This window comes from Schistocerca cancellata, chromosome 6 (genome assembly GCF_023864275.1).
Source record: "Schistocerca cancellata isolate TAMUIC-IGC-003103 chromosome 6, iqSchCanc2.1, whole genome shotgun sequence".
NCBI lineage: Eukaryota > Metazoa > Arthropoda > Insecta > Orthoptera > Acrididae > Schistocerca > Schistocerca cancellata.
The window spans coordinates 145,842,363-145,868,360 of record NC_064631.1 but is presented as its reverse complement, the minus strand read 5'-3'; the positions used below and the strand labels follow the sequence as shown (position 1 = coordinate 145,868,360).

At 43.7% G+C, this 25,998-nt stretch overlaps 1 protein-coding gene and 1 pseudogene across 1 annotated transcript in view; one reads left to right on the top strand and one right to left on the bottom strand.

Moving 5' to 3' along the window:
- The window catches only part of LOC126191068 (cytochrome P450 6k1-like), a 59,041-nt gene that overhangs the window by 6,584 nt on the left and 26,459 nt on the right, over window positions 1-25,998 (bottom strand). The window contains exons 5-6 of the mRNA XM_049931787.1: window positions 15,182-15,363; window positions 8,384-8,605 (exon numbers count right to left, since the gene is read on the bottom strand). Coding sequence (XP_049787744.1) covers window positions 8,384-8,605; window positions 15,182-15,363 — 404 coding nt within the window. The remainder of the gene's footprint in view (window positions 1-8,383; window positions 8,606-15,181; window positions 15,364-25,998) is intronic.
- LOC126089982 (5S ribosomal RNA) lies at window positions 7,703-7,820 on the top strand (annotated as a pseudogene).

The window sequence follows — 25,998 nt, the reverse complement described above, 5'->3', positions numbered from 1 at the left end:
CCCTTTAAAATGTTAAGTTCGGTGACAAGTGTTCTAGGCAGCTTAGCTGCGAGGTATTAAGCTTTGTTAAGTCTCTTACACTTTGTTTTTCCCTGCTTCCGCATTCTTAGTTATGTGTGTCATCATCAGTCAATCAATTTACATCATTTCGCGGAACTCTGAATTCTGTGAGAAGCGATAAAATTTTGAAACACTTTCGAAAATATCACAAGTAGTTTATAAACAAGGGAAATGGCTGCCGGAACTCCCAGTTTTGAGGAATCTTGCTAACCACCGTTTGTTCGTTATCCTAATCTAGTAGAGAAGCTAATTCTAATATCACTTGCTCAATGGGCTGGGAAGGATACGCGAGTGACGTACCATTGGTTGTAGCCTGGCCTGATAACGGAATCTACAGTCAGTGTATATCAGGTTTCCCGACGGAGATATGAACTTTGTTCCTTGCGAACTAGTCCACCATGCTCGGTGCGCTTCAGGTTCATACTTCACTGACACAATGCCGGTGTTAGTTACAGTGATTAGGAGAGAATCTAGCAGAATCTGTCACATAATATGCATTGCAGTAGATAGTATGAGGACACTGAAACGTAACCGACGGTAAAATCACTGTTTCCATGCAACACATGACGCTTACTTGTACCACTGTGACAGTTATTTGACATATTCTTAAAAAACATCCAGATATTATTAGCCACTAGTGCACGATTGTTTTGAAGAAATCTAACGTATTCATTAGCAACGCTAAAATCGAGTTAGTCAAATAAATAGAGGTAGGGGTGTGAGGTTACAATTTTTTGTCCCTTTCGTTGCCTTTCGTGCTCTTTTTCTTTTTTTAACACGCTAAGCGCGCCTCCAGTCCTGTGGAAATGAGTGTACTTTTCGTGTGGACAAAATCAGTGCATGGGAACGACAGTATCAACGTTAAAAAACCCACATCATAATTTTAATGGACTTTATTAAAACATTCAGTACAAAGATGGGGCCAGATTTGCATTTATTACAAAAGCTAATCAAGCACCTGTTCAGTTAATTTTGTAAGTGAATTGCGCCCGAGTGCTTCTGTGTTTGTCTTGTAACTTTCATAAAAATATTTACGCACTTCATGCGCCTTTCGTTCTTCTGTTTCCAACTGATGTTTCCTTCTTTTTGTATCGACACTGACTGTCAACTGGTTCTGGTATATTCTGTTTGACATTTTCTGTCCCATCACATATTGCAATACATACAACGCAATCACACCAGCGGCGTTCAGGAAAAGATCGATTGTTAACTTCCGATACAATTTTACTGTCATTCTCAGTGGACTGTCATATGCACTCATCTGATCAGAAAGGCCAATAGCAGATTATCCCCGTAACATTTCGTAACAATTTTTGGCTTTCGATATACCTCTCCCTCTAGCATGTATGATGGAAAGAACGGAAACGTCTCTTTTGTGTATCCATTTCAGGACCCAAATTCCTTGACCGTCCTCTTTTGCAATCACTTTCCCGAGTTTCAGTTTGGTCGTTACAATTTCCTTGGGCATTCTTTCGTGATTTAGTCGAAAGGTACAAACCAAAAGCCTATTCTTTGTTAAGAGTTTGCTTGCCAAATCTACACTGGTATACGAATTATCGGTAGATAATGCATAGAGTTTATTGAATAGATCTTGACATAAACTCATCATAACATTTGTTGCTGTGTTATTTTATTTATCAAGTAGTTTACCAGAGTAAATCCGGAAAGTGCAGCAGTATCCATTATCGCAGGAGAATTTAAACCATCTGATATAATATTTGTGTCTGTTTTGTTTCAAATATTCCTGAATATGATTCGTGGTCGTCGATACATAGTTTTTCAGAAGGATCATAATAGTTTTAAAATTTTGGTTCAATCCGTCAATAATGAATTGAACTTTTGAGAGATGATGTAAAGCACCAACTTTTGTACTGTCTGAGAAATGCAGCATTCTCAACGATATTTCGAAATGATCTCTTATCATTCGTTTACCGGGTATATTTGAATAAACAATGGATCCTGGGACCACAGTGTAGATGGAACTTTCATCAATCGCATCCACAAAATTAATTCAAACACCGTTTCATTTCGTTCAATCCAGTCCTCAAAATTAATTCAAACACCGTTTTATTTCGTTCTTGTTTGTTGGCACCCGCTGATTCAAACTTTTGGAAACCATTGTCGCTTGTGTAGTACAAACATTTGTTTGTTCGTTTATGTGCTTGAGTATTCATCTGTGACAAAAAGTAGACAGAAATCATCAATTTTGGAACACTTTTGCACATCTTCATCGCTCACTTTGGCACCGTGGTCAGTCGTAAAACACACAAAATTCTGCTGATTGCCTAGAGGATCAAATCACACTCTCTGATCATTTACTGAGCCATCAGACGAGTTCTCACTTTCGGATGAGCAGTCGTATCGTACTGCGACGTATACGTGGTACAATTTACGCACTCAAGAAACCACGGTCTTCTCCTTTCGACGTTCTTGCTGCTATAAGGAACCAAATTTTCTGAATGTAATTGCTGTGACTTTCTCTAAATGGTCGGCCGTGGGAGGCTGTCTTACTGTCATACCACGCCTTTTTATATTCCAACTAGGGATTGCGGTTAGCCCAGGAACAATCGGTTTTCGATTTTATCGACTTTTCCACGCTATTTTGACCTGATTGTTAAAACCACTCAGAATAATTGGTTTCTGAAATAATCGATTTTCGGTTTTTTATTCCCAATATTTCCTGTAATAAAAGTAGAACTCTAAGAAAGATTTAAAAAATCGACTCTCTCGGTTTCAAAATACACAGACTCAAAATTTTAAATTAAATAGAGAAATAACTGAAAACTAAGCCCGTCCACCCCTGGTTCAAATGGATCTGAGCACTATAGGACTTAACATCTGGGGTCATCTGTCCCCTAGAACTTAGCATATTCTCCGACTGATTCTAAATTTTTGAAGCTCTGCTCAAAAATCATGTTGTAATTGGGGATCATACCACTGTTTTGGCGTTACGTATAGTGAGTAGCAAAGGGTGAAAACTGACTCTGTTTCTTTGTGTTAATTCGTCCATTTTCAGGGACTACTAGCAAATAAAGACGGTACAATGAGAACACAGGCAGCAGTGAAGCTACTTTCTGTTCTTATTGTATACTATGAATGAGTTATAGATAGTTTTTAATTTATTGCTGTTGCCCTATAATCTTCCCTCTATTATTATTTCATAGAAATGGCAGACAAATCTTTAATCTTTCAAAGCAAGCGAAGCATTGTACTTCTCTGCTACGTCACTTCGGAGAAATACGTCCAGACTAGGGTTCGTGCCATTCTGCAATACAACGGATATCCAGCAACGACAGCGAGAAGCAGACCACGTGGGGGCAAATCTTGCACACTACACGTACACGTTTACCTTAAGCCACGACACAAGGCAACACGGACATTATTGTATCATTAATGCTGTACAAATTTTCACGGCATGTGCATGTTGTTCGTTTCTGTCGGCGTTGTTATTAAAGTAGTACTCATCGCTTTTTCCATTTTCTACAGTAACGCAGTATTTCAAATCAATGTAAATTTTACAAATAAAAATTGCTCCTTTTTCAAAAAGAGGTTTACTTACAAACGAAAAACTTTAGCACTGCTGCTAGGGTCCTTTGAAATTTCGATTTTTTACAGAGTTATTAGTAAAAAATAAAAAAAATCTGTTATAACCGAGACCAAACAAATACAGAAAAATACCGTTTATTCAGAACGAAAATCCCGGTATCGGTTTAACCGGTCATTTTTACCATCCCTAACTCCAACTGAACAACCGTGAGATGGAGTACATACATTTTGTTGAGTTATCCAGCACGGCGGCAGTTCAGATGGTTCAAATGGTTCTAAGCACTGTGGGACTTAAAATCTGAGGTCATCAGCCCCCTAGACTTATAACTAGTTAAACCTAACTAACCTAAGGACATCACACACATCCATGCCCGAGGCAAGATTCGAACCTGCCATCGTAGCAGCAGCGCGGTTCCGGACTGAAGCGCCTAGAACCGATCGGCCACACCGGCGGCAGTTGCGAGGGAATTTTTTCCACGGTAAGGCCTGTCTGCTAGGCGGTAATTACTGACAAGGGAACCCCCCCATCGCACCCCCCCCCCCTCAGATTTAGTTATAAGTTGGCACAATGGATAGGCCTTGAAAAACTGAACACAGATCAATCCAGAAAACAGGAAGAGTTGTGTGGATCTATGAAAAAATAAGCAAAATATACAAACTGGGTCGTCCATGTGTACGATAGGCAATATTAAAGGCAATGTAAGCGAGGAGCGCTGTGGTCCCGTGGTTAGCGTGAACAGCTGCGGAACGGGAGGTCCTTGGTTCAAATCTGCCCTCCACTGAAAATTTTGCTTTCTTTATTTTCGCAAAGTTATGATCTGTCCGCTCGTTCATTGACGTCTCTGTTCACTGTAATAAGTTTAGTGTCTGTATTTTGCGACCGCACCGCAAAACCGTGTGATTAGTTGACGAAAGGACGTGCCTCTCCAATGGGAACCGAAAACATTTGATCGCAACGTCATAGGTCAACCGATTCCTCCACAGGAAAACACGTCTGTTATTTTGTATACGACACTGGTGACAGCATGTGCGTCACATGACAGGAATATGTTGTCGACCCACCTAACTAGTACACTTGGCGAATGCGTGAAAAGTTTCTTCTACCTTGTCCGATTTAGGTTTTCTTGTGGATGTAATAATCACTCCAAAAAAAGTGATGAAAACATAAGAGTTTTTCACATAAACTGAAAATAAAAAGTTAAAATTTTCGGTCGAGGGAAGATTTGAACCAAGGACCTCTCGTTCCAGAGCTGTTCACGCTAACCACGGGACCACGTAGCTCCTCGTCTCACGTTTTCCTTAATATTGCTGATCTTACGCATGGACGACCCAGTTTGTATATTTTGTTTATTTTTTCATAGTTCCACACAACTTCTTCCTGTTTTCTCGATTGATCTGTGTTCAGTTTTTCAAGGCCTATCCACTGTGCCAACTTATAACTAAATCTGTGGGGGGTGCGATGGGGAGGTTCCCTTGTGAGCAGTCGTCGGATGGGTTGCTGGCGGCAGGCGCAGCTTGACACATCCCTTTATACGCCAACTCAACACAAGTGACCGCCGTCAAGCAGCACTGACGCCTCAGCGAAAAGCCCAGTGAAATCAGTTCCGCTCTCAACGTGTTGATTTCTGTATGTCTGGGCACGTAACGCGCGTTGCCAGCTGCCTATAAGTCTTGCACTCAAATAAGGCACTTGGTAACTCATGCGAGCAGCAGAAACGACAAACGTCGGAACAATGTTACGACTTCTGACCGATGTTTACTTGTTTCAGATAGCTATCAACGTCACTCCAGCAAATAACCTTTATACACTGGCACTGTCGTCTCTATTTGTGTGCCGTTGACTCCACGTGTCACGCCTGGTTTCCTACAGAAAAGCAAACGCCATTCTTAATTCGCCTACCTACGTAGTCAAACTACGTTTGTAGCGAGGTAAACTTGTCACTACACGGCGAATTCCCTCGATTTCCGTTGTCTCAGGTAGCCTGCATGAGGCAACTGCACCGAATTCTTCAAGCAGTGCGCAAGTAGTAGCTACACTGGGGAAAAAATACGAAACACCAACATTGGCTGTTAAGATGACAGATTTTCTTACGAAGTGATTGGTGACTAATGTCTGATTGCAGGAGTGGGTATTTAACTGGTCAAAAATATGAAAAATGTTTGGTTAGTTCGTTAGCTAGTCAGATGATTTGTTTGATACTTAAAAATTGTTTGGCCTCATGACCACGAAACAAACAAAATTTATCCGAATCTGCGGAAAAAATTAATATTCGGGTCAACATTTGTAAAACTTTAATTCCTCTCTCTCATTTACGAAGTAAATAAGTTTTTCATCTATCCGTGACCATTTTCCGCGCAAAAACGAGAACACGGATTTTTTTTAATTACAGCGAGAACTACCAAGAATCTACATCTACATCTACATCTATACTCCGCGAGCCACCTTACGGTGTGTGGCGGAGGGTACTTATTGTACCACTATCTGATCCCCCCTTCCCTGTTCCATTCACGAATTGTGCGTGGGAAGAACGACTGCTTGTAAGTCTCCGTATTTGCTCTAATTTCTCGGATCTTTTCGTTGTGATCATTACGCGAGATATATGTGGGCGGTAGTAATATGTTGCCCATCTCTTCCCGGAATGTGCTCTCTCGTAATTTCGATAATAAACCTCTCCGTATTGCGTAACGCCTTTCTTGAAGTGTCCGCCACTGGAGCTTGTTCAGCATCTCCGTAACGCTCTCGCGCTGACTAAATGTCCCCATGACGAATCGCGCTGCTTTTCGCTGGATCATGTCTATCTCTTCTATTAATCCAACCTGGTAAGGGTCCCATACTGATGAGCAATACTCAAGAATCGGACGAACAAGCGTTTTGTAAGCTACTTCTTTCGTCGATGAGTCACATTTTCTTAGAATTCTTCCTATGAATCTCAACCTGGCGCCTGCTTTTCCCACTATTTGTTTTATGTGATCATTCCACTTCAGATCGCTCCGGATAGTAACTCCTAAGTATTTTACGGTCGTTACCGCTTCCAATGATTTACCACCTATGGCATAATCGTACTGGAATGGATTTCTGCCCCTATGTATGCGCATTATATTACATTTATCTACGTTTAGGGAAAGCTGCCAGCTGTCGCACCATGCATTAATCCTCTGCAGGTCTTCCTGGAGTACGTACGAGTCTTCTGATGTTGCTACTTTCTTGTAGACAACCGTGTCATCTGCAAATAGCCTCACGGAGCTACCGATGTTGTCAACTAAGTCATTTATGTATATTGTAAACAATAAAGGTCCTATCACGCTTCCTTGCGGTACTCCCGAAATTACCTCTACATCTGCAGATTTTGAACCGTTAAGAATGACATGTTGTGTTCTTTCTTCTAGGAAATCCTGAATCCAATCACAAACCTGGTCCGATATTCCGTAAGCTCGTATTTTTTTCATTAAACGTAAGTGCGGAACCGTATCAAATGCCTTCCTGATGTCCAGGAATACGGCATCAATCTGCTCGCCAGCGTCTATGGCACTGTGAATTTCTTGGGCAAATAGGGCGAGCTGAGTTTCACATGATCTCTGTTTGCGGAATCCATGTTGGTTATGATGAAGGAGATTTGTATTATCTAAGAACGTCATAATACGAGAACACAAAACATGTTCCATTATTCTACAACAGATTGACGTAAGCGAAATAGGCCTATAATTATTCGCATCTGATTTATGACCCTTCTTGAAAATGGGAACGACCTGCGCTTTCTTCCAGTCGCTAGGTACTTTACGTTCTTCCAGCGATCTACGATAAATTGCTGATAGAAAGGGGGCAAGAATCAAAACAAATGTTTAAGAGAAAACGTACGTAGTTTTTTATGTAGAATATGATTCTGTTATAATAAATGGGGGTTCCCATTTGAAATTTCAAAGTTGCCTCCCGCACCATCCCCAGGAGGCTGGAGTGGCGGGCTAATTTTAGCACCAGCAGGTGTCCCCCTCGAAAATAATCAACTTTGGATTCTACACATTTTTTGTGTGAAGCTTATGTTTCGAGTTATTCTGGTTTGTCAACCTAAAATTTACACCCTGTATATATAGACATTAGGGCAACGGCCTTGCCGTAGTGGATACATCGGTTCCCGTGAGATCACCGAAGTTAAGCGCTGTCGGGCATGGTCGGCACTTGGATGGGTGACCATCCAGGCCGCCATATGCTGTTGCCATTTTTCGGGGTGCACTCAGCCTCGTGATGCCACTTGAGGAGCTACTCGACGGAATAGTAGCGGCTTCGGTCAAGAATACCGTCATAACGACCGGGAGAGCGGTGTGCTAACCCCACGCCCCTCCTATCCGCATCCTCCACTGAGGATGACACGGCGGTCGGATGGCCCCGGTATGCCACTCGTGGCCTGTAGACGGAGTGCTAATTATTTATATATAGACATTGAAAATAGTGCACCTTTTCACGTAAATAATCTAGAAAGACGTCTATGTAATGAAGCTTTCGGATCAATACTGAAACATCGACATGTGCCATTTTCTAGGAATTCTAATTAATTCATTCGGTATAGAGAGGTCTGTGTGGGCGTCCGTGTCTTGTACACAGATTTACTCTGACACGAAATCTAACGGCAGCTTACAATGAGCTACAGAGTGAAAAATTATTTTAGGGTAGTTCCGTGGAATCTGTTGGGTCCTACAAATATAGATTGCCTGTGTAAAAAAGAAAACAAGGCTGTCACTTTAGTTATGTCGGTTTATGTTGTGCTGCTCTGCAGAAACTCACCTGCGACGACCTTGTCCAGATACTTCATGCTGGAAATGGCTTCGTACGTCAACTGCCCTGCGTTCCCTTTCAGCGTCGCGTCCACCTCCTCGTGCAGTCGCTTCTGTACATCTTGATTGAGAGCCAGTTCATAGAGGGCGAAACTCATGGTGGTCGACGATGTTTCGAATCCTGCGGCGTAAAACAGGATCGACTGTGCTGTCACGTCGTCGATCGTAAATTCTGTGAAAAGAAGTAGTGCCATTAGTTCAGTTACTGTATCTGATAATAGTGAGTTCATCTCACTAACATCGTGTTCTACCAACGCAGTAATGCAGGATGAGAAAGACTCTTTTGGTTGCTAGACGGTTTTGTTAGAAGGCGAAGCAGCTGGGATCGCATGCAAGTTTTCTATGGAGCTGGCGACTCGCTAATTAAGACTTACTTACAGGTTTTCCTAAATGTAAATGTTTCTTCTTGCCAGTTTTTTCACTGTAATTTTTGTGATATTTAGTGACTTTCTAAAACCCAGTAGTTATCACATAGTACTTTACGTTTACCGTTGTGTCTTAAAGCAGTGCAGGACAAGTCGGTGCTCTATAATAAGACATTAACTGACAATGTTTTCATCAGATAAGAACCAATAGCTGTTAAGTACTTTAGAAAACGCAGTTTAAGCATCCTCTTTTTTATTTAACTTTCGTGGTTAAAATGCATTTTCTGAATTAACTGACAGTAATTTTAGCAAACGTTTTGTTTGTCTGCCGTACGACAACCTGTCAAAATTAAAAGTAGATTTCCATCGTTACGGAGGTAGATCCGTTGTTTTGTTTGTTGTGGATTTCGGTAATTACCGTCTCTTAATGTCTAACTACAAAAGACATATTTTACAGACGTGATACTGAGAGTAGCTCTTTTCCGCTGGTCTTAATTAGCTACGGTTTGGGTAGGACGGTTTTTGAAAATGAGTAACTTCGAATTTTTAGAATCAAGAATGAATCTACATAAACACTCCTCAAGACAGCGCGCAGTGCATGGCGAAGTGCGCTGGGTACTACTACTATCGATTGTCACTCCTGTTCCATTCTCGTATTGAGCGAGGAAGAAGTATCTGTCTAATCGAGTTTCTACGTATCCATTCTCTCTTATACACTCCTGGAAATTGAAATAAGAACACCGTGAATTCATTGTCCCAGGAAGGGGAAACTTTATTGACACATTCCTGGGGTCAGATACATCACATGATCACACTGACAGAACCACAGGCACATAGACACAGGCAACAGAGCATGCACAATGTCGGCACTAGTACAGTGTATATCCACCTTTCGCAGCAATGCAGGCTGCTATTCTCCCATGGAGACGATCGTAGAGATGCTAGATGTAGTCCTGTGGAACGGCTTGCCATGCCATTTCCACCTGGCGCCTCAGTTGGACCAGCGTTCGTGCTGGACGTGCAGACCGCGTGAGACGACGCTTCATCCAGTCCCAAACATGCTCAATGGGGGACAGATCCGGAGATCTTGCTGGCCAGGGTAGTTGACTTACACCTTCTAGAGCACGTTGGGTGGCACGGGATACACGCGGACGTGCATTGTCCTGTTGGAACAGCAAGTTCCCTTGCCGGTCTAGGAATGGTAGAACGATGGGTTCGATGACGGTTTGGATGTACCGTGCACTATTCAGTGTCCCCTCGACGATCACCAGTGGTGTACGGCCAGTGTAGGAGATCGCTCCCCACACCATGATGCCGGATGTTGGCCCTGTGTGCCTCGGTCGTATGCAGTCCTGATTGTGGCGCTCACCTGCACGGCGCCAAACACGCATACGACCATCATTGGCACCAAGGCAGAAGCGACTCTCATCGCTGAAGACGACACGTCTCCATTCGTCCCTCCATTCACGCCTGTCGCGACACCACTGGAGGAGGGCTGCACGATGTTGGGGCGTGAGCGGAAGACGGCCTAACGGTGTGCGGGACCATAGCCCAGCTTCATGGAGACGGTTGCGAATGGTCCTCGCCGATACCCCAGGAGCAACAGTGTCCCTAATTTGCTGGGAAGTGGCGATGCGTTCCCCTACGGCACTGCGTAGGATCCTACGGTCTTGGCGTGCATCTGTGCGTCGCTGCGGTCCGGTCCCAGGTCGACGGGCACGTGCACCTTCCGCCAACCACTGGCGACAACATCGATGTACTGTGGAGACCTCACGCCCCACGTGTTGAGCAATTCGGCGGTACGTCCACCCGGCCTCCCGCATGCCCACTATACGCCCTCGCTCAAAGTCCGTCAACTGCACATACGGTTCACGTCCACGCTGTCGCGGCATGCTACCAGTGTTAAAGACTGCGATGGAGCTCCGTATGCCACGGCAAACTGGCTGACACTGACGGCGGCGGTGCACAAATGCTGCGCAGCTAGCGCCATTCGACGGCCAACACCGCGGTTCCTGGTGTGTCCGCTGTGCCGTGCGTGTGATCATTGCTTGTACAGCCCTCTCGCAGTGTCCGGAGCAAGTATGGTGGGTCTGACACACCGGTGTCAATGTGTTCTTTTTTCCATTTCCAGGAGTGTATTTTCCTTATGATCGTTACGAGAGACACACCTTGGCAGCACCATAATGGGAACAGTTGTCTTCGAATCTTTCTTCTCCTCCAGTCTATCCCAATCCACTGTTGGATATAGGTCTCTTCCACACGTTTCTGTTGTCTTCGATTTGGAGCCACGAGGTACCCTAGTGTTCCAACCACCAGCTTCACGTCATCAAGCCATCTCTTTTGAGGTCTTCTAGTGCCTTCTTGTGATCCCATGCTCTCCAGTGAACAATTCCAGGGCTCCACCTGCTGTGACCTTGTCGAGCTATGTATCCAACCCTACCACATTTGTTCTCCTTCTAATTTCCCCTGATCAAATCCTAACCCTGAGGCTAGCTCTGAGCATCTTTCCTTCTATGTCTCGTTGTGTGCGCTGCAGTTTATGAGCAGTTACCTTAGACCCTTAGACAGAGTCTTAGTTTCCAGAACGTAGGTTTTAACTGGCATTACGCACATATTACAGACCTCATTTGGGACATCCTTGTTGGTCAGGACAAATCTTCGTTTCTGGAATGTTGCCCAACTTTGTCCCGCTCTGCGAGATATTTCTGCACTTTGATCGTTTTTCTCTAGTGTAATTTTGTCTCCAAGACAGGTGTATTCATCAACAGCATCTGTAGGCACGTTTCCTACTATAAGTGATTGATTTTCTGGGCTTTTAATTTTTGTTTTATTGCCAATCTTTGAAGAGGCATGATTTAGCAGTTCTATCACAGTCTTCAGTTCTTCTAAATCTTCATTTATGACGACAACATCATCGTCAGATGGTTCTGATATGAGCCATCGTTTTTATTCCTCTGTTACTCCAGTCTAGTGATTTGAATACATCCTCCAATGCAAGGGTGAACAGGTGAACAGTTTGGAAGAGATGGGGTTAGTTTGGCGGACTCCCTTGCCGACTGGGATCTTACTGGTAATAAAGTCTTCATCCACTCTGTAATTGTTGCCTGTTCATAAACGTGTTTCAGGAATTTTGTATACCTAGAATTTACCCTGCTATTTTCGAGAGCCTCCATGATTGCCAAAATCTCGACGGAGTCGAAAACCTTTCGACAGTCTAGAAGGCCAAATGAAATCCAATGTTACACACGGTTGTTTCTTCAAGAAGAAGGCGGATAGTCTGGATTCGACACATAGTCGAAAACTTCCCGAAAATCCGCTTACTCAATAGGTTGACAGAAATCCAGTTCTCTTGTGTGGCGGTTTGTTACAATTTTAATCAGGAGTTTCTAAAGATGTGGTAAACTAACTGAACGATAGTTCTCAACGTTTTCCTTAGCACCCTTCAGCAGTTTTCCATTTTTTGTATTCTTCCAGAGTTGATGCATTTTTTGATTAGTATCCTCACAGCTTCCAGCAGGTTACTTCCACCTAGTTCCAGTATTTCATTTTTCATCATATCCTCCTCGAGGATATTTGCTTTTCGTTGTTTGAGTGCATTTTCCACTTCAGCAGCGATTACTTCCATTGCTTCTTCCTGTGTATCATTCAACGCTACTTTTTCTTCTTCAGGTGGTCTCTCAATGGATGGAGAATGCAGGTCTTGGTAGAAACCTTAACAGTTTCGGTAACATTACGTCCATCTGTGGCTATCTCTCCTTTCCTTTTCTTGAGTTTCATAATTGTACATCTACCTATAGACATGTTGGTCTTCAAAATTTCGGCTGTTTTCAATCGTCTGCAGTCAGACTATTGTTAAATTTCCTCAGACCTTTTCTTATTCCATTTGGATAGTCTTATTCTGAGACGTATGTTCTGCTGCATCCGTGTCCAATGTCTTTCTTTCTTTCATGAGCTAGCGAAAGTAGCCTGCTATTTTCAGAGTCCTAGAGTTGGACGTAGTTTGCTGCAATTTGGGAGCTTGTTGTAATTATCACAGCGAATTCGTTCACTTGTAAAGACTTCGAACCTTGTGTCAGACCAAGTTTCCCAGATAAAGGTTGCTGAAATGATGCTGTCTGTTAACATAAGTCATTTGATCGTGGAGAAGTGTACTGCCTTATCATTTTTTGATCATTCAAGTTTTAGATCAAATGTAAAAGGTCGCTCGAAGTAGTCTAAAGTCACTTCCGTGTCGACGCTACTAAGTACAGAGACATCTTTGCAGTTCAGTTTTTTTTAGTGTAACATACGTTTATATGAAAAAAGTTTAACATCTATTTTTTAAATTTAAACAATCCTTATTAACAATATGTTATAAAATATTGGTATTTAAGAATTTATAATTTCAATGAAAATTAGATTTTTGTGCAACATGTAATTAGAAAAAGAAGACGCGCAGCTTTCATAAAAATGGTAAATCGCTATGTGTTAATTAGCACCTATTTGATGAATTTGATGTTTGAATAGCGAATGTATTCGAAATGAAAGGAAAAATAAAGAAAAAAATAATGACCGGAAAGAGACTCGAAATAGCAGTCACCAGTTTCGAGCACTACTGATTTTTTTCCCACTTTTATGCGTTTTTCGCTTCAGAGAAATGATCGTAGTACATGAACCTTTGTTTACAAAGTGGAATTGGGTGGTACTCGAATCCTGCTCCCCACGACGCAGACAAATATTCTACCACAGAGCCATCCTCTCTGCCGAAATACAAACATTACATTAGCGTATTAAAGCTACAGAAACTTCAAAATCGATTTACTCGAGAATATTTCAGAGCTGCATCTAACTGCTTCGGTTGATTGATATGTGAGTTCTGGAGTTGATGTTGTTGTTGTTCTGGTCTTCAGTCCTGAGACTGGTTTGATGCAGCTCTCCATGCTACTCTATCCTGTGCAAGCTTCTTCATCTCCCAGCACTTACTGCAACCTACATCCTTCTGAATCTGCTTAGTGTATTCATCTCTTGGTCTCCCTCTACGATTTTTACCCTACACGCTATCCCTCCAATGCTAAATTTGTGATCCCTTGATGCCTCAGAACATGTCCTACCAACCGGCCCTTCTTCTCGTCAAGTTGTGCCACAAACTCCTCTTCTCCCCAATTCTATTCTATAGATCTACCCATCTAATCTTCAGCATTCTTCTGTAGCACCACATTTCAAAAGCTTCTATTCTCTTCTTGTCTAAACTATTTATCGTTCACGTTTCACTTCCATACATGGCTACACTCCATACAAATACTTTCAGAAGCGGCTTCCTGACACTTAAACCAATACTCAATGTTAACAAATTTCTCTTCTTCAGAAACGCTTCCCTTGCCATTGCCAGTCTCCATTTTATATCCTATCTACTTCGACCATCGTCAGTTATTTTGCTCCCCAAATAGCAAAACTCCTTACTACTTTAAGTGTCTCATTTCCTAATCTAATTCCCTCAGCATCACCCGACTTAATTCGACTACATTCCATTATCCTCGTTTCGCTTTTGTTGATGTTCATCTTATACCATCCTTTCAAGACACTGTCCATTCCGTTCAACTGCTCTTCCAAGTCCTTTGCTGTCTCTGACAGAATTACAATGTCATCGACGAACCTCAAAGTTTTTATTTCTTCTCCATGGATTTTAATACCTACTCCGAATTTTTCTTTTGTTTCCTTTACTGCTTGCTCAATATACAGACTGAATCACTACTTCCCACTATATCTAACTTTAACTTATCCATTTCCCTTTTTAAATTTTCTAACCTACCTGCCCGATTAAGGGATCTGACATTCCACGCTCCGATCCGTAGAACGCCAGTTTTCTTTCTCCTGATGACGACGTCCTCTTGAGTATTCCCCACCCGGAGATCCGATTGGGGGACTATTTTACCTCCGAAATATTTTACCCAAGAGGACGCCATCATTATTTAACCATACAGTAAAGCTGCATGCCCTCGGGAAAAATTACGGCTGTAGTTTCTCCTTGCTTTCAGCCGTTGGCAGTACCAGCCCAGTTAATGTATCGCAAGTATAAAAAATTACAATAATGCGATTACTGTGTGATCTCCTTGTTACTATTACTGCTAAATACTTACATGATACGAAGTGCTCAAAATATTCATTACTAATCTCGTAATTAGGCACTATCCTGTTCTTTCTCTTTATGATGATGTGTGGGATATTCACATTGGCTCCATCTTATGAATATCGTTTCCGGTATAAGAGCGTAAAAATAATAAAAAAAATATTTGTGCGATTCGCGTCTTCAGCTGTTTCTGAATAAAATAACATTCCAGATACTTGTTGAAGAAGTGACAAACTTATCTGGCCACACGTTCGTTGAGTTATATGTTCATACTTACTCCAGTTATCAATTTCTTGGGATCCCGTTTTGCTTTGTTCGTCAATGAAACCCTTGTTCTTGAGCTGTATCATCAGGTGCAGGAAGTCATTGCGGACAACGCTGTGTTGTTCGCGGTACTCCACAGTACTCTTCACCACATCCTGAAAGTACATTATGACGTCTCTAGCGCCTCCCTTTAACCTGAAAATAAGGGAAACAAATGTACATTCAAAGTCATGAAGTAAGTAGTAAGGTTACATCTCAACCAAAGGAAGGTACTTTCCCCAACTTTATTTGATGATGCTCAATCGATAACAATGGTCATCGATCGTTTTTGTAGTATTCAGAATTCGTTAATCAAATATACATGAAATGTGATGTAATGCTCACATGTTTGCCAAAATACACTACACATAGCCAATTTTCTCTTGGGTAGAAATGTTTTTAATAGTATATTCCAAACAGTGATGACCCAGAAGACATGCTTGGATGTGAACATACACACATCAAAAAAACTTTTGCATCACCCCGGTTCCCAGAACCCCTGGAGATAGGCTTTGATTGTGATATTGTATCACAGACACAGTCCCTTTGGCTGTTCAGAGATGGCACTAAACCCGCCCAAAGATGTAAACAACCACGAATGAGCAGCGCCAGTTACAGTCATTCCACGAGGAAGGAGGTACACGGCTCGAGTTGTCTGTAGTTCAACCATGCCTAGACCGCCAATAACGCGGTCCGATTGCGTCCGCATTGTTACTTTGTGCTAGGAACGGCTATCCAAACAAGGGAAGTGTCTACGTGTCTCGGAGTGAACCAAACTGTGCGCAATAGGCTGCATCATGCGCAACTTCGCTCCCTACGTCCATGGCGAAGACCATCTTTGCAACCACGACACCATGCAACGAGGTACAGATGGGCCCAACAACATGCTGTATGGACTGCTCAGGATTGGCATCACGTTCTCGTCACCGATGAGTGTCGCATATGCCTTCAACCAGACAATCGTCGGAGACGTGTTTGGAGGCAACCCGGTCAGGCTCAATGCCTTAGACACACTGTCCAGCGAGAGCAGCAAGGTAGAAGTTCCCTGCTGTTTTGGGGTTGCACTATGTGGGGCCGACGTACGCCGCTGGTGGTTATGAAAGGCGCCGTTACGGTAGTACGATACGTGAATGCCATCCTCCGACCGATAGTGCAACCATATCGGCAGCATATAGGCGAGGCAGTCGTCTTCATCCACGCCAATTCGCGCCCCTATCGTACACACCTTGTGATTGACTTCCCTCAGGATAACGACATCGCTCGACTAGAGTGGCCAGCATGTTCTACAGACATTAACCCTATCGAACATGCCTGGTATAGATTCAAAAGATCTGTTTATGGACGACGTGACCCACCAACCACTCTGAGGGATCTACGCCGAATCGCCGTTGAGGGGTGGGAGAATCTGGACCAACAGTGCCTTGATGGACTTGTGGATAGTATGCCACAATGAATACAGGCATGCATCAATGCAAGAGGACATACTACTGAGTATTAGAGGTACCGGTGTGTACAGCAATCAGGACCAACATCTCTGAAGGTCTCGCTGTATGATGGTACAACATGCAATGTGTGGTTTTGATGAGCAATAAAAAGGGCGGAAATGATGTTTATGTTGATCTCTATTCCAGGTTTCTGTACAGGTACCGGAACTCTCGGAATCGAAGTGATGAAAAACCTTTTTTGATGTGTGTAACTTCATCATACATGCACATGGGTATATAAATATTTAGAGCTGCAATTCTCAGTGACAAGTAGAACGACTAGTCGAGTGAATTAGTCTTGTTCATCTTTAGCGTTAGCAGGCCTGGTAGAGAATACAGTGGTGGAAATCAGTATAAAGGTATGGATATTTGCTGGAAAATTAACATTGTCCATTGGAATAGTTGTACACAATGTATTTGGAACAGTATACCGACAAATGCAGTCAAATGGTATCGCATTTCACACCAGTAGGACAATATATAAGAAGACATCAACGATTCAGATGGTAGAGGGTGGAAGTAGGTATAAAGGCAGTTGGTTCTATGCAGTGTTAGTGTCTGCGTACATGCCTTTATTGCAGATAGTAAACATACGCCATTAGTGACTATGCATGCTCTGTACATAAACCACGATTATGACTGTGCTACGCGGAAAACAGTTATCAGATGGCGAAAAAACAAAAGTCTTTACGTACAAGGAAATGGGACTCTCTAACCGTCAAATTAACAAGAAGTTGAACTGGTCAGATGGGTAATTTACGTGAGATTGGGCGCACGATATGGACAGAACGGACATAGCCCAGATTTTGAGCCTCGTGGAAAATCTTTGGAGAATACTTGCAAGCGTGTTTATCGCAATGGAAGGCAATCTGAGGCTGTATGTAAGCTGAAAGAGCGATACGACAAGAGTAGTCGACAATTTCAGTGCAAGAACTGCAACCCCTTACAAAATCAATGCCGAAGAGAATTTTTTAGATAATTAGGTAGCTAAGAAGAGAGGACGTTGCCAGAGTACTAACAATGTAATAACATAAGAGCACGGTGAATGTCTTTATATCAATTTCCACACAGGAAATGCAAAATCCTTATTTTTTTACTTTTTTTATGAAATAAACTACACTCCTGGAAATGGAAAAAAGAACACATTGACACCGGTGTGTCAGACTCACCATACTTGCTCCGGACACTGCGAGAGGGCTGTACAAGCAACGATCACACGCACGGCACAGCGGACACACCAGGAACCGCGGTGTTGGCCGTCGAATGGCGCTAGCTGCGCAGCATTTGTGCACCGCCGCCGTCAGTGTCAGCCAGTTTGCCGTGGCATACGGAGCTCCATCGCAGTCTTTAACACTGGTAGCATGCCGCGACAGCGTGGACGTGAACCGTATGTGCAGTTGACGGACTTTGAGCGAGGGCGTATAGTGGGCATGCGAGAGGCCGGGTGGACGTACGGCCGAATTGCTCAACACGTGGGGCGTGAGGTCTCCACAGTACATCGATGTTGTCGCCAGTGGTCGGCGGAAGGTGCACGTGCCCGTCGACCTGGGACCGGACCGCAGCGACGCACGGATGCACGCCAAGACCGTAGGATCCTACGCAGTGCCGTAGGGGACCGCACCGCCACTTCCCAGCAAATTAGGGACACTGTTGATCCTGGGGTATCGGCGAGGACCATTCGCAACCGTCTCCATGAAGCTGGGCTACGGTCCCGCACACCGTTAGGCCGTCTTCCGCTCACGCCCCAACATCGTGCAGCCCGCCTCCAGTGGTGTCGCGACAGGCGTGAATGGAGGGACGAATGGAGACGTGTCGTCTTCAGCGATGAGAGTCGCTTCTGCCTTGGTGCCAATGATGGTCGTATGCGTGTTTGGCGCCGTGCAGGTGAGCGCCACAATCAGGACTGCATACGACCGAGGCACACAGGGCCAACACCCGTCATCATGGTGTGGGGAGCAATCTCCTACACTGGCCGTACACCACTGGTGATCGTCGAGGGGACACTGAATAGTGCACGGTACATCCAAACCGTCATCGAACCCATCGTTCTACCATTCCTAGACCGGCAAGGGAACTTGCTGTTCCAACAGGACAATGCACGTCCGCATGTATCCCGTGCCACCCAACGTGCTCTAGAAGGTGTAAGTCAACTACCCTGGCCAGCAAGATCTCCGGATCTGTCCCCCATTGAGCATGTTTGGGACTGGATGAAGCGTCGTCTCACGCGGTCTGCACGTCCAGCACGAACGCTGGTCCAACTGAGGCGCCAGGTGGAAATGGCATGGCAAGCCGTTCCACAGGACTACATCCAGCATCTCTACGATCGTCTCCATGGGAGAATAGCAGCCTGCATTGCTGCGAAAGGTGGATATACACTGTACTAGTGCCGACATTGTGCATGCTCTGTTGCCTGTGTCTATGTGCCTGTGGTTCTGTCAGTGTGATCATGTGATGTATCTGACCCCAGGAATGTGTCAATAAAGTTTCCCCTTCCTGGGACAATGAATTCACGGTGTTCTTATTTCAATTTCCAGGAGTGTATGTAACCCGGTCATGATTATTTATGTCATATGTATATGTATTCATAGTAAATTCTGTAAGTGTGTGCTTCAGAGTTGAACTGTTGATCATTTTAAAAGTATCGGGAATCCGATACATCGATATTTAAAAAACGTATTATTGTTGACCATCGATGTAACTAAGAAAGTATCAATACATCGACAAATAGTATCGACGTACAGACCTAGAAACATATTGGCTGCACGTTGTAAATATACTGCCGAGTTTAGAGCTGTATATTTAAGCATTGATTTATTATTAGGTATTCTGCACGTAAACAAGCTAGCAGCCTGCTCACCCCCTTAGAGAAGAGTTGAAAGGAAAACGATGCACGTTTACGCTTGGCGATAACCACTTTGCTAAAAATGGTAACTGCATGTAAGTGGCGCAATTAACAGGTGTCCGATAGGTGTGTGTGTGTGTGTGTGTGTGTGTGAAATCTTATGGGACTTAACTGCTAAGGTCATCAGTCCCTACGCTTACACACTACTTAACCTAATTTATCCTAAGAACAAACACACACACCCAAGTCCGAGGGAGGACTCGAACCTCCGCCGGTACTAGCCGCACAGTCCATGACTGCAGCGCCTAAGACCACTCGGCTAATCCCGCGCGACTGTAAGATAGGTCTGTCGTTCGGCTTCGCCATACATCGGATTTGTCCGGAACACCTCATGTCAACTTCCCTGTTTTTTCATTTCTGGAAACTCCAGCGACCTAACAATTGTAGTGTCAAAGTTGCGTGGTGGAGTTAAACGTTGCAGTTTCTGCTGGTGGCGCGGAGCGCCGATTACGTCAGCATTTCCCCTCCCACGTCTCCGCCCGCCATCATTTAGACTTTTGTTCATCGTTTTCAGCAACTGATTTTGAAGAACGCCGATCGGAAATCTTGTTATTCTATTCACACACCCACTCCCCCGGCCCAGTGTATCGGTCTTCTTCTTTGAGCCACCTATAATTGCTTCACACAGTCACAGAGGAAGACTGGACGTGATGAAGGCTCAAAAAGTAGTAAGACTGCTTCACACAATGAAAGTAAACTTTTGTTCCACTACAATTTCAAATATTTGCCCAAAACTGCGAATAACGAAAAATATATAATATAAAATAAAAATATCGGCATTTGATATTGCCTTTTGTGTGTCGACATATACATCTACTTACGTATCTACTTTTCCTGTAAAATATATCGATATTTGATCAACAGTCCTACTTCAGACACTTTCGTGGAACCCTGCCTTTATACTGATTTCCAATACTGTGTAAAAGGTGTGAACACGATCCGATGTTGAGTGATCATTGTCAAGTACACGGTGATGTCGCGTACTCGTTTTAGACAGTATTATCAACACCTGCAGTGTCTGAAAGGAGCCTCATTGTCCGTCTCCATTTGCCCAGCTGTTCGAATCGTTCAACATCTATAATAATGGGGCATTCGGACGTGACAGTGGCCCAGTGTTGGACTGTATGGGACTATGCGGGAAGACATACACATTGTCAGTGTTCCGATCGACCGCGTCTGACCACCACAAGAGAAGATCGCCAGATTGTGCCCCGAACGCTTTGCAGTCCCTTTCTCTTCTTCGTCTGACGTCCCAAAACAAGAAAGGGACTCCCCGTAGCATATTGTGCCATTCCGTACAATTGCTGTGAGAGAAGCAGCAGCCAGGACACTGAATTACCACCCTCTGCATAGGCTGCCTTTTAAGACCAGAACACAAATGGCTGCGTTTGGAGTAGCGCCTCGGCCGGGAAGCAAGTACTGCTGGTGAACGGCATCGCATTATGTTCAGCGATGAATAATACTTCTGTACTATCCTTGTAAGTAGGCTGTTTATGTTTTCTTATTGGCAACGTTACGTAGCACTCTGTATGAAAATCACTGGCTGTGCTGTGTGCAGTCTGTGGCTAGTTTGCATTGTTGTCTGCCATTGTAGTGTTGGCCAGCGGCAGCTGGATGTGAACAGCGCGTAGCGTTGCGCAGTAGGAGGTGAGCCGCCAGCAGTGGTGGATGTGGGGAGAGAGATGGCGGAGTTTTGAAATTTGTTATACTGGATATTATGAACTGATATATATATTATGACTATTAAGGTAAATACATTGTTTGTTCTCTATTAAAATCTTTCATTTGCTAACTATCCCTATCAGTAGTTAGTGACTTCCGTAGTTTGAATCTTTTATTTAGCTGGCAGTAGTGGCGCTCGCTGTATTGCAGTAGTTCGAGTAACGAAGATTTTTGGTGAGGTAAGTGATTTGTGAAAGGTACAAGTTAATGTTAGTAAGGGCCATTCCTTTATAGGGATTTCTGTAAGTAGGCTGTTTATGTTTTCTTATTGGCAACGTTACGTAGCACTCTGTATGAAAATCACTGGCTGTGCTGTGTGCAGTCTGTGGCTAGTTTGCATTGTTGTCTGCCATTGTAGTGTTTGGCAGCGGCAGCTGGATGTGAACAGCGCGTAGCGTTGCGCAGTTGGAGGTGAGCCGCCAGCAGTGGTGGATGTGGGGAGAGAGATGGCGGAGTTTTGAAATTTGTTATACTGGATATTATGAACTGATATATATATTATGACTATTAAGGTAAATACATTGTTTGATCTCTATTAAAATCTTTCATTTGCTAACTATCCCTATCAGTAGTTAGTGACTTCCGTAGTTTGAATCTTTTATTTAGCTAGCAGTAGTGGCGCTCGCTGTATTGCAGTATTTCGAGTAACGAAGATTTTTGGTGAGGTAAGTGATTTGTGAAAGGTACAAGTTAATGTTAGTAAGGGCCATTCCTTTATAGGGATTTCTGTAAGTAGGCTGTTTATGTTTTCTTATTGGCAACGTTACGTAGCACTCTGTATGAAAATCACTGGCTGTGCTGTGTGCAGTCTGTGGCTAGTTTGCATTGTTGTCTGCCATTGTAGTGTTGGCCAGCGGCAGCTGGATGTGAACAGCGCGTAGCGTTGCGCAGTTGGAGGTGAGCCGCCAGCAGTGGTGGATGTGGGGAGAGAGATGGCGGAGTTTTGAAATTTGTTATACTGGATATTATGAACTGATATATATATTATGACTATTAAGGTAAATACATTGTTTGATCTCTATTAAAATCTTTCATTTGCTAACTATCCCTATTAGTAGTTAGTGACTTCCGTAGTTTTAATCTTTTATTTAGCTGGCAGTAGTGGCGCTCGCTGTATTGCAGTAGTTCGAGTAACGAAGATTTTTGGTGAGGTAAGTGATTTGTGAAAGGTACAGGTTAATGTTAGTCAGAGCCATTCCTTTGTAGGGATTTCTGAAAGTCAGATTGCGTTGCGCTAAAAAAAAATATTGTGTGACAGTTTAAGCACAGTCTTGTATAAATTGTTCTAAGGGGACGTTTCACCCTGGATGACTATCGTCGGCGAGTGTGGCGGTGTTCTAGGAAGAGGTCTCATTCTTCCAATGTTTTGGAGAGACAGAGCGGTATTATCAAATGGTTCAAATGGCTCTGAGCACTATGGGACTCAACTGCTGTGGTCATAAGTCCCCTAGAACTTAGAACTACTTAAACCTAACTAACCTAAGGACATCACACACATCCATGCCCGAGGCAGGATTCGAACCTGCGACCGTAGCGGTCGTGCGGTTCCAGACTGTAGCGCCTTTAACCGCTCGGCCACTTCGGCCGGCGCGGTATTATCCTGGCGTCATAGAGTGGGAAGCCATTTGGCATATTTGAGGTCACGACTGGTGATAACTGAGATGGTGTAACGTTACGTCGAGGACGTCCTGAAACTTCTTGTGCTATCTCTCCTGTGACAGTACCGTGGTGTCATTTTATAACAGGACAATGCTCATCCAAACATGGTACGTGTCTCTACGAACTGTATGAGTGATGCTGAGGCACTCCCATGACCAGCAAGATCTCCAGATCTGTCCCCAGTAGATCACGTGTGGGGCCAGCTCAGACATCAATTCTGCCAGTATCCGGGATGTCGAGGACCAGTTACAAAAGTTGAGGGCCAGTTTGTCCCAGGAGAGGATACAACGGCTTCATGACTTCCTTCCCAATAGAATCAGCGCATACATATAGGCCAGGAGAGGTACAACGCCATGATGATAAGCGGGCGCCTGCTGCTAAGTTCATAAATTTGACTCTGTGTTGTAATCACTGAAAAAACATCATATACCTTTCGTTTCCTCCTGCTCTTCCGGGTCTTCACGTTTTTTGCTAGGCAGTGTACGAGGCGTGTTTTTTAAGTAAGGTCCGTTTTTTTCTGTAGACACTAGTAGTTCGCGCGCATACGGCAAAGAGCGCGTGCGTCGTGTACCGGCATACCTCAGGAACAACTGTGCTGAGTTTCAGCTTTGTAGCTGTGAGATTCGCCCAGTGATACGGTTTTTGTCAGCAAGGAACCTGTCTGCTGCAGAAATTCATCGACAGGTTAGCGAAGTGTACGATGATACTGTTATGAGTGAAAGCAAAGTGCGTAAGTGGGTATGAGAATTCAAAGATGGTCGTGACAACGTCCATGATACCGCTCCGGTCGCCCTTCTTTGATTACAGACGATTTGGCGGCTTCAGTTGAAGTGAGGGTTCGTGAGAACAGGCGCTTCACAATAACAGGTCTCTCAAACGAATTTCCTGACGAGTCGAGATTCGTGCTTTACGGCATTGTTTCTGAATACCTAAAGTTTAGAAAGCTGTGCTCCAATTGGGTCCCGAAACTTCTAACAGAGGACCACAAAAGCCAAAGATTTGAGTGTGCGATGTAGTTCTTGACTCTTTATCACTAAGAGGGTGACGGCTTCTTGAGACAGATCGTAACTGGAGACGATACACGGGTTTCGCGTATCACGCCCGAATCGAAGCAACAGAGCAGGGAATGGAGACAAGCACACTGGCTTGTAAAGGTGAAGGCCAAAGAGACTCTGTCCCAGCGCAAAATCATGGCGTCGGTGTTTTGGGATATGCATGGCGTTTTGTTGGCCGACTTCATGCAACGAGGAACCAGTATCAATGCAGAAGCATACTGTCAAACCCTGAGAAAGCTACGCAGAGAGACTCAAAAGAAAAAAACATGGCATGCTGACAAAGGGAATTGTCCTTCTCCATGACGACACAAGACCTCACACTGCTGGTCAGACATGCAATTTATTGGACAGTTTTGGCTGAGAAGTTTTAGACCACCCACCCTACAGTCCTGATCTTGCGCCGAGCGATTACCATATGTTCCTCACCTCAAACAACACTCCACTGGTAACAGTTACAATGATGACGACGACGTGGAAACGGCTGCGAAGTCTTGGTTATCGGAGCAGGGGGCAAGGTTTTATGAACAGAGTACATTAAAATTGGTTGAGAGGTATGATACGTGTTTGAACAAACGTGGCAACTATGTCGAAAAATATAGTGACGTATGTACTTTCTGAAAATATATTTACTTTTTTGAAATAACCTTTCATTGTGTACTTATGTTCAAACGGACCTTACTTAAAAAACACGCCTCGTATCTTCCGGGGCGCAAACGTCTTAAATGAACTTTTCTTTTCAGCCATCATTTTTTTGAGACGGAAGCCAGTGTGTACCATACCGAACGAATTAAGATTAGATATTGAGCTGATCTATGTACTAGAAATTCCTATCGGCATTAGAACGAGTAGGGGAAGCCACTTTTTAGTCTCAACATACAAACACAGCCAATTTAAATACAGAAAACTGCAACCAAATGTTTTCTCTAAATACTTTTTTATTCCATAAGCCGGTTTCCGAACCTTTCCAGGCTCATCTTCAGATGGTGCACAATATATTACATGATCGTTTCACAGCGTAAGAAGGTAGAACATGCTTGTGGCACAGACAACAGCACCCAGCGTTACGCTATGAAATTGTGATGCAACCCCCTGTGCACCATCTAAAGATGAGCCTGGAAAGGTTCGAAGACAGGTTTGTGAAATCAGCAAGTATTTCAGAAAAAGTGACTGGTTCTAGTATTCTGCACTTATATCGAATAAACAGTAACGGGTTCTAAACGTCAGCGACGGATAAAAATAACAGCTGTTCAGAAAGCCCTTTTAATTTCAGAAACAGCTGTACTTTGGATTATGAAGAAGTGCTCCTTAAGAAGTCCACAGTGAGCTACCAATAAAGTGTTTGTGTGCAAGTAAAAGGAAATTAGTTAGGCTTTTATGATCTATCGACGTGGATTTAATTACAGAAAACAAAATTGAGAGGTATGGAGGAAAATCATTATGGGTTTGGTTTTGGGGAAATTTAGGGAAAACACAGTAAATGTAGCTCTTGATGGCCAGATTGGGATATTATGAGTGGTTCGGCAGACGATGAGTTCAGGTGGTGGAGCTCGGCGGTTGGAAACGCTGAGTGAAAAGAATATTGCAAAAGGCGTATTGCTTGAGTAGGTGTGACGACAGGCCTTCCGGGTCTTCGACAACAGGACTCGCGGGACGGATAGCTCCTTTTGTAGAATCTCTTGTGGGTTTACAACTTTTAGCTGGATTGCACGAAAGTTTTTTACACTGTCCTACTCATTCTCCTCCGAAAGCTCTTTGGATTTGCGTTCATCCTCGGGAGCAGAATGTTGCTGGGTTGGTGATGGTGTTATCACCTGGAACTACAGTCCAGTATTAGCTGGTTGAGGAGAGCGAACGTTCTGATTTTCCACTTAAGAAACACTCAGAAAGCTGAACTGTCATATTCAAATGGTTCAAATGGCTCTGAGCACTGAGGTCATAAGTCCCCTAGAACTTAGAACTACTTAAATCT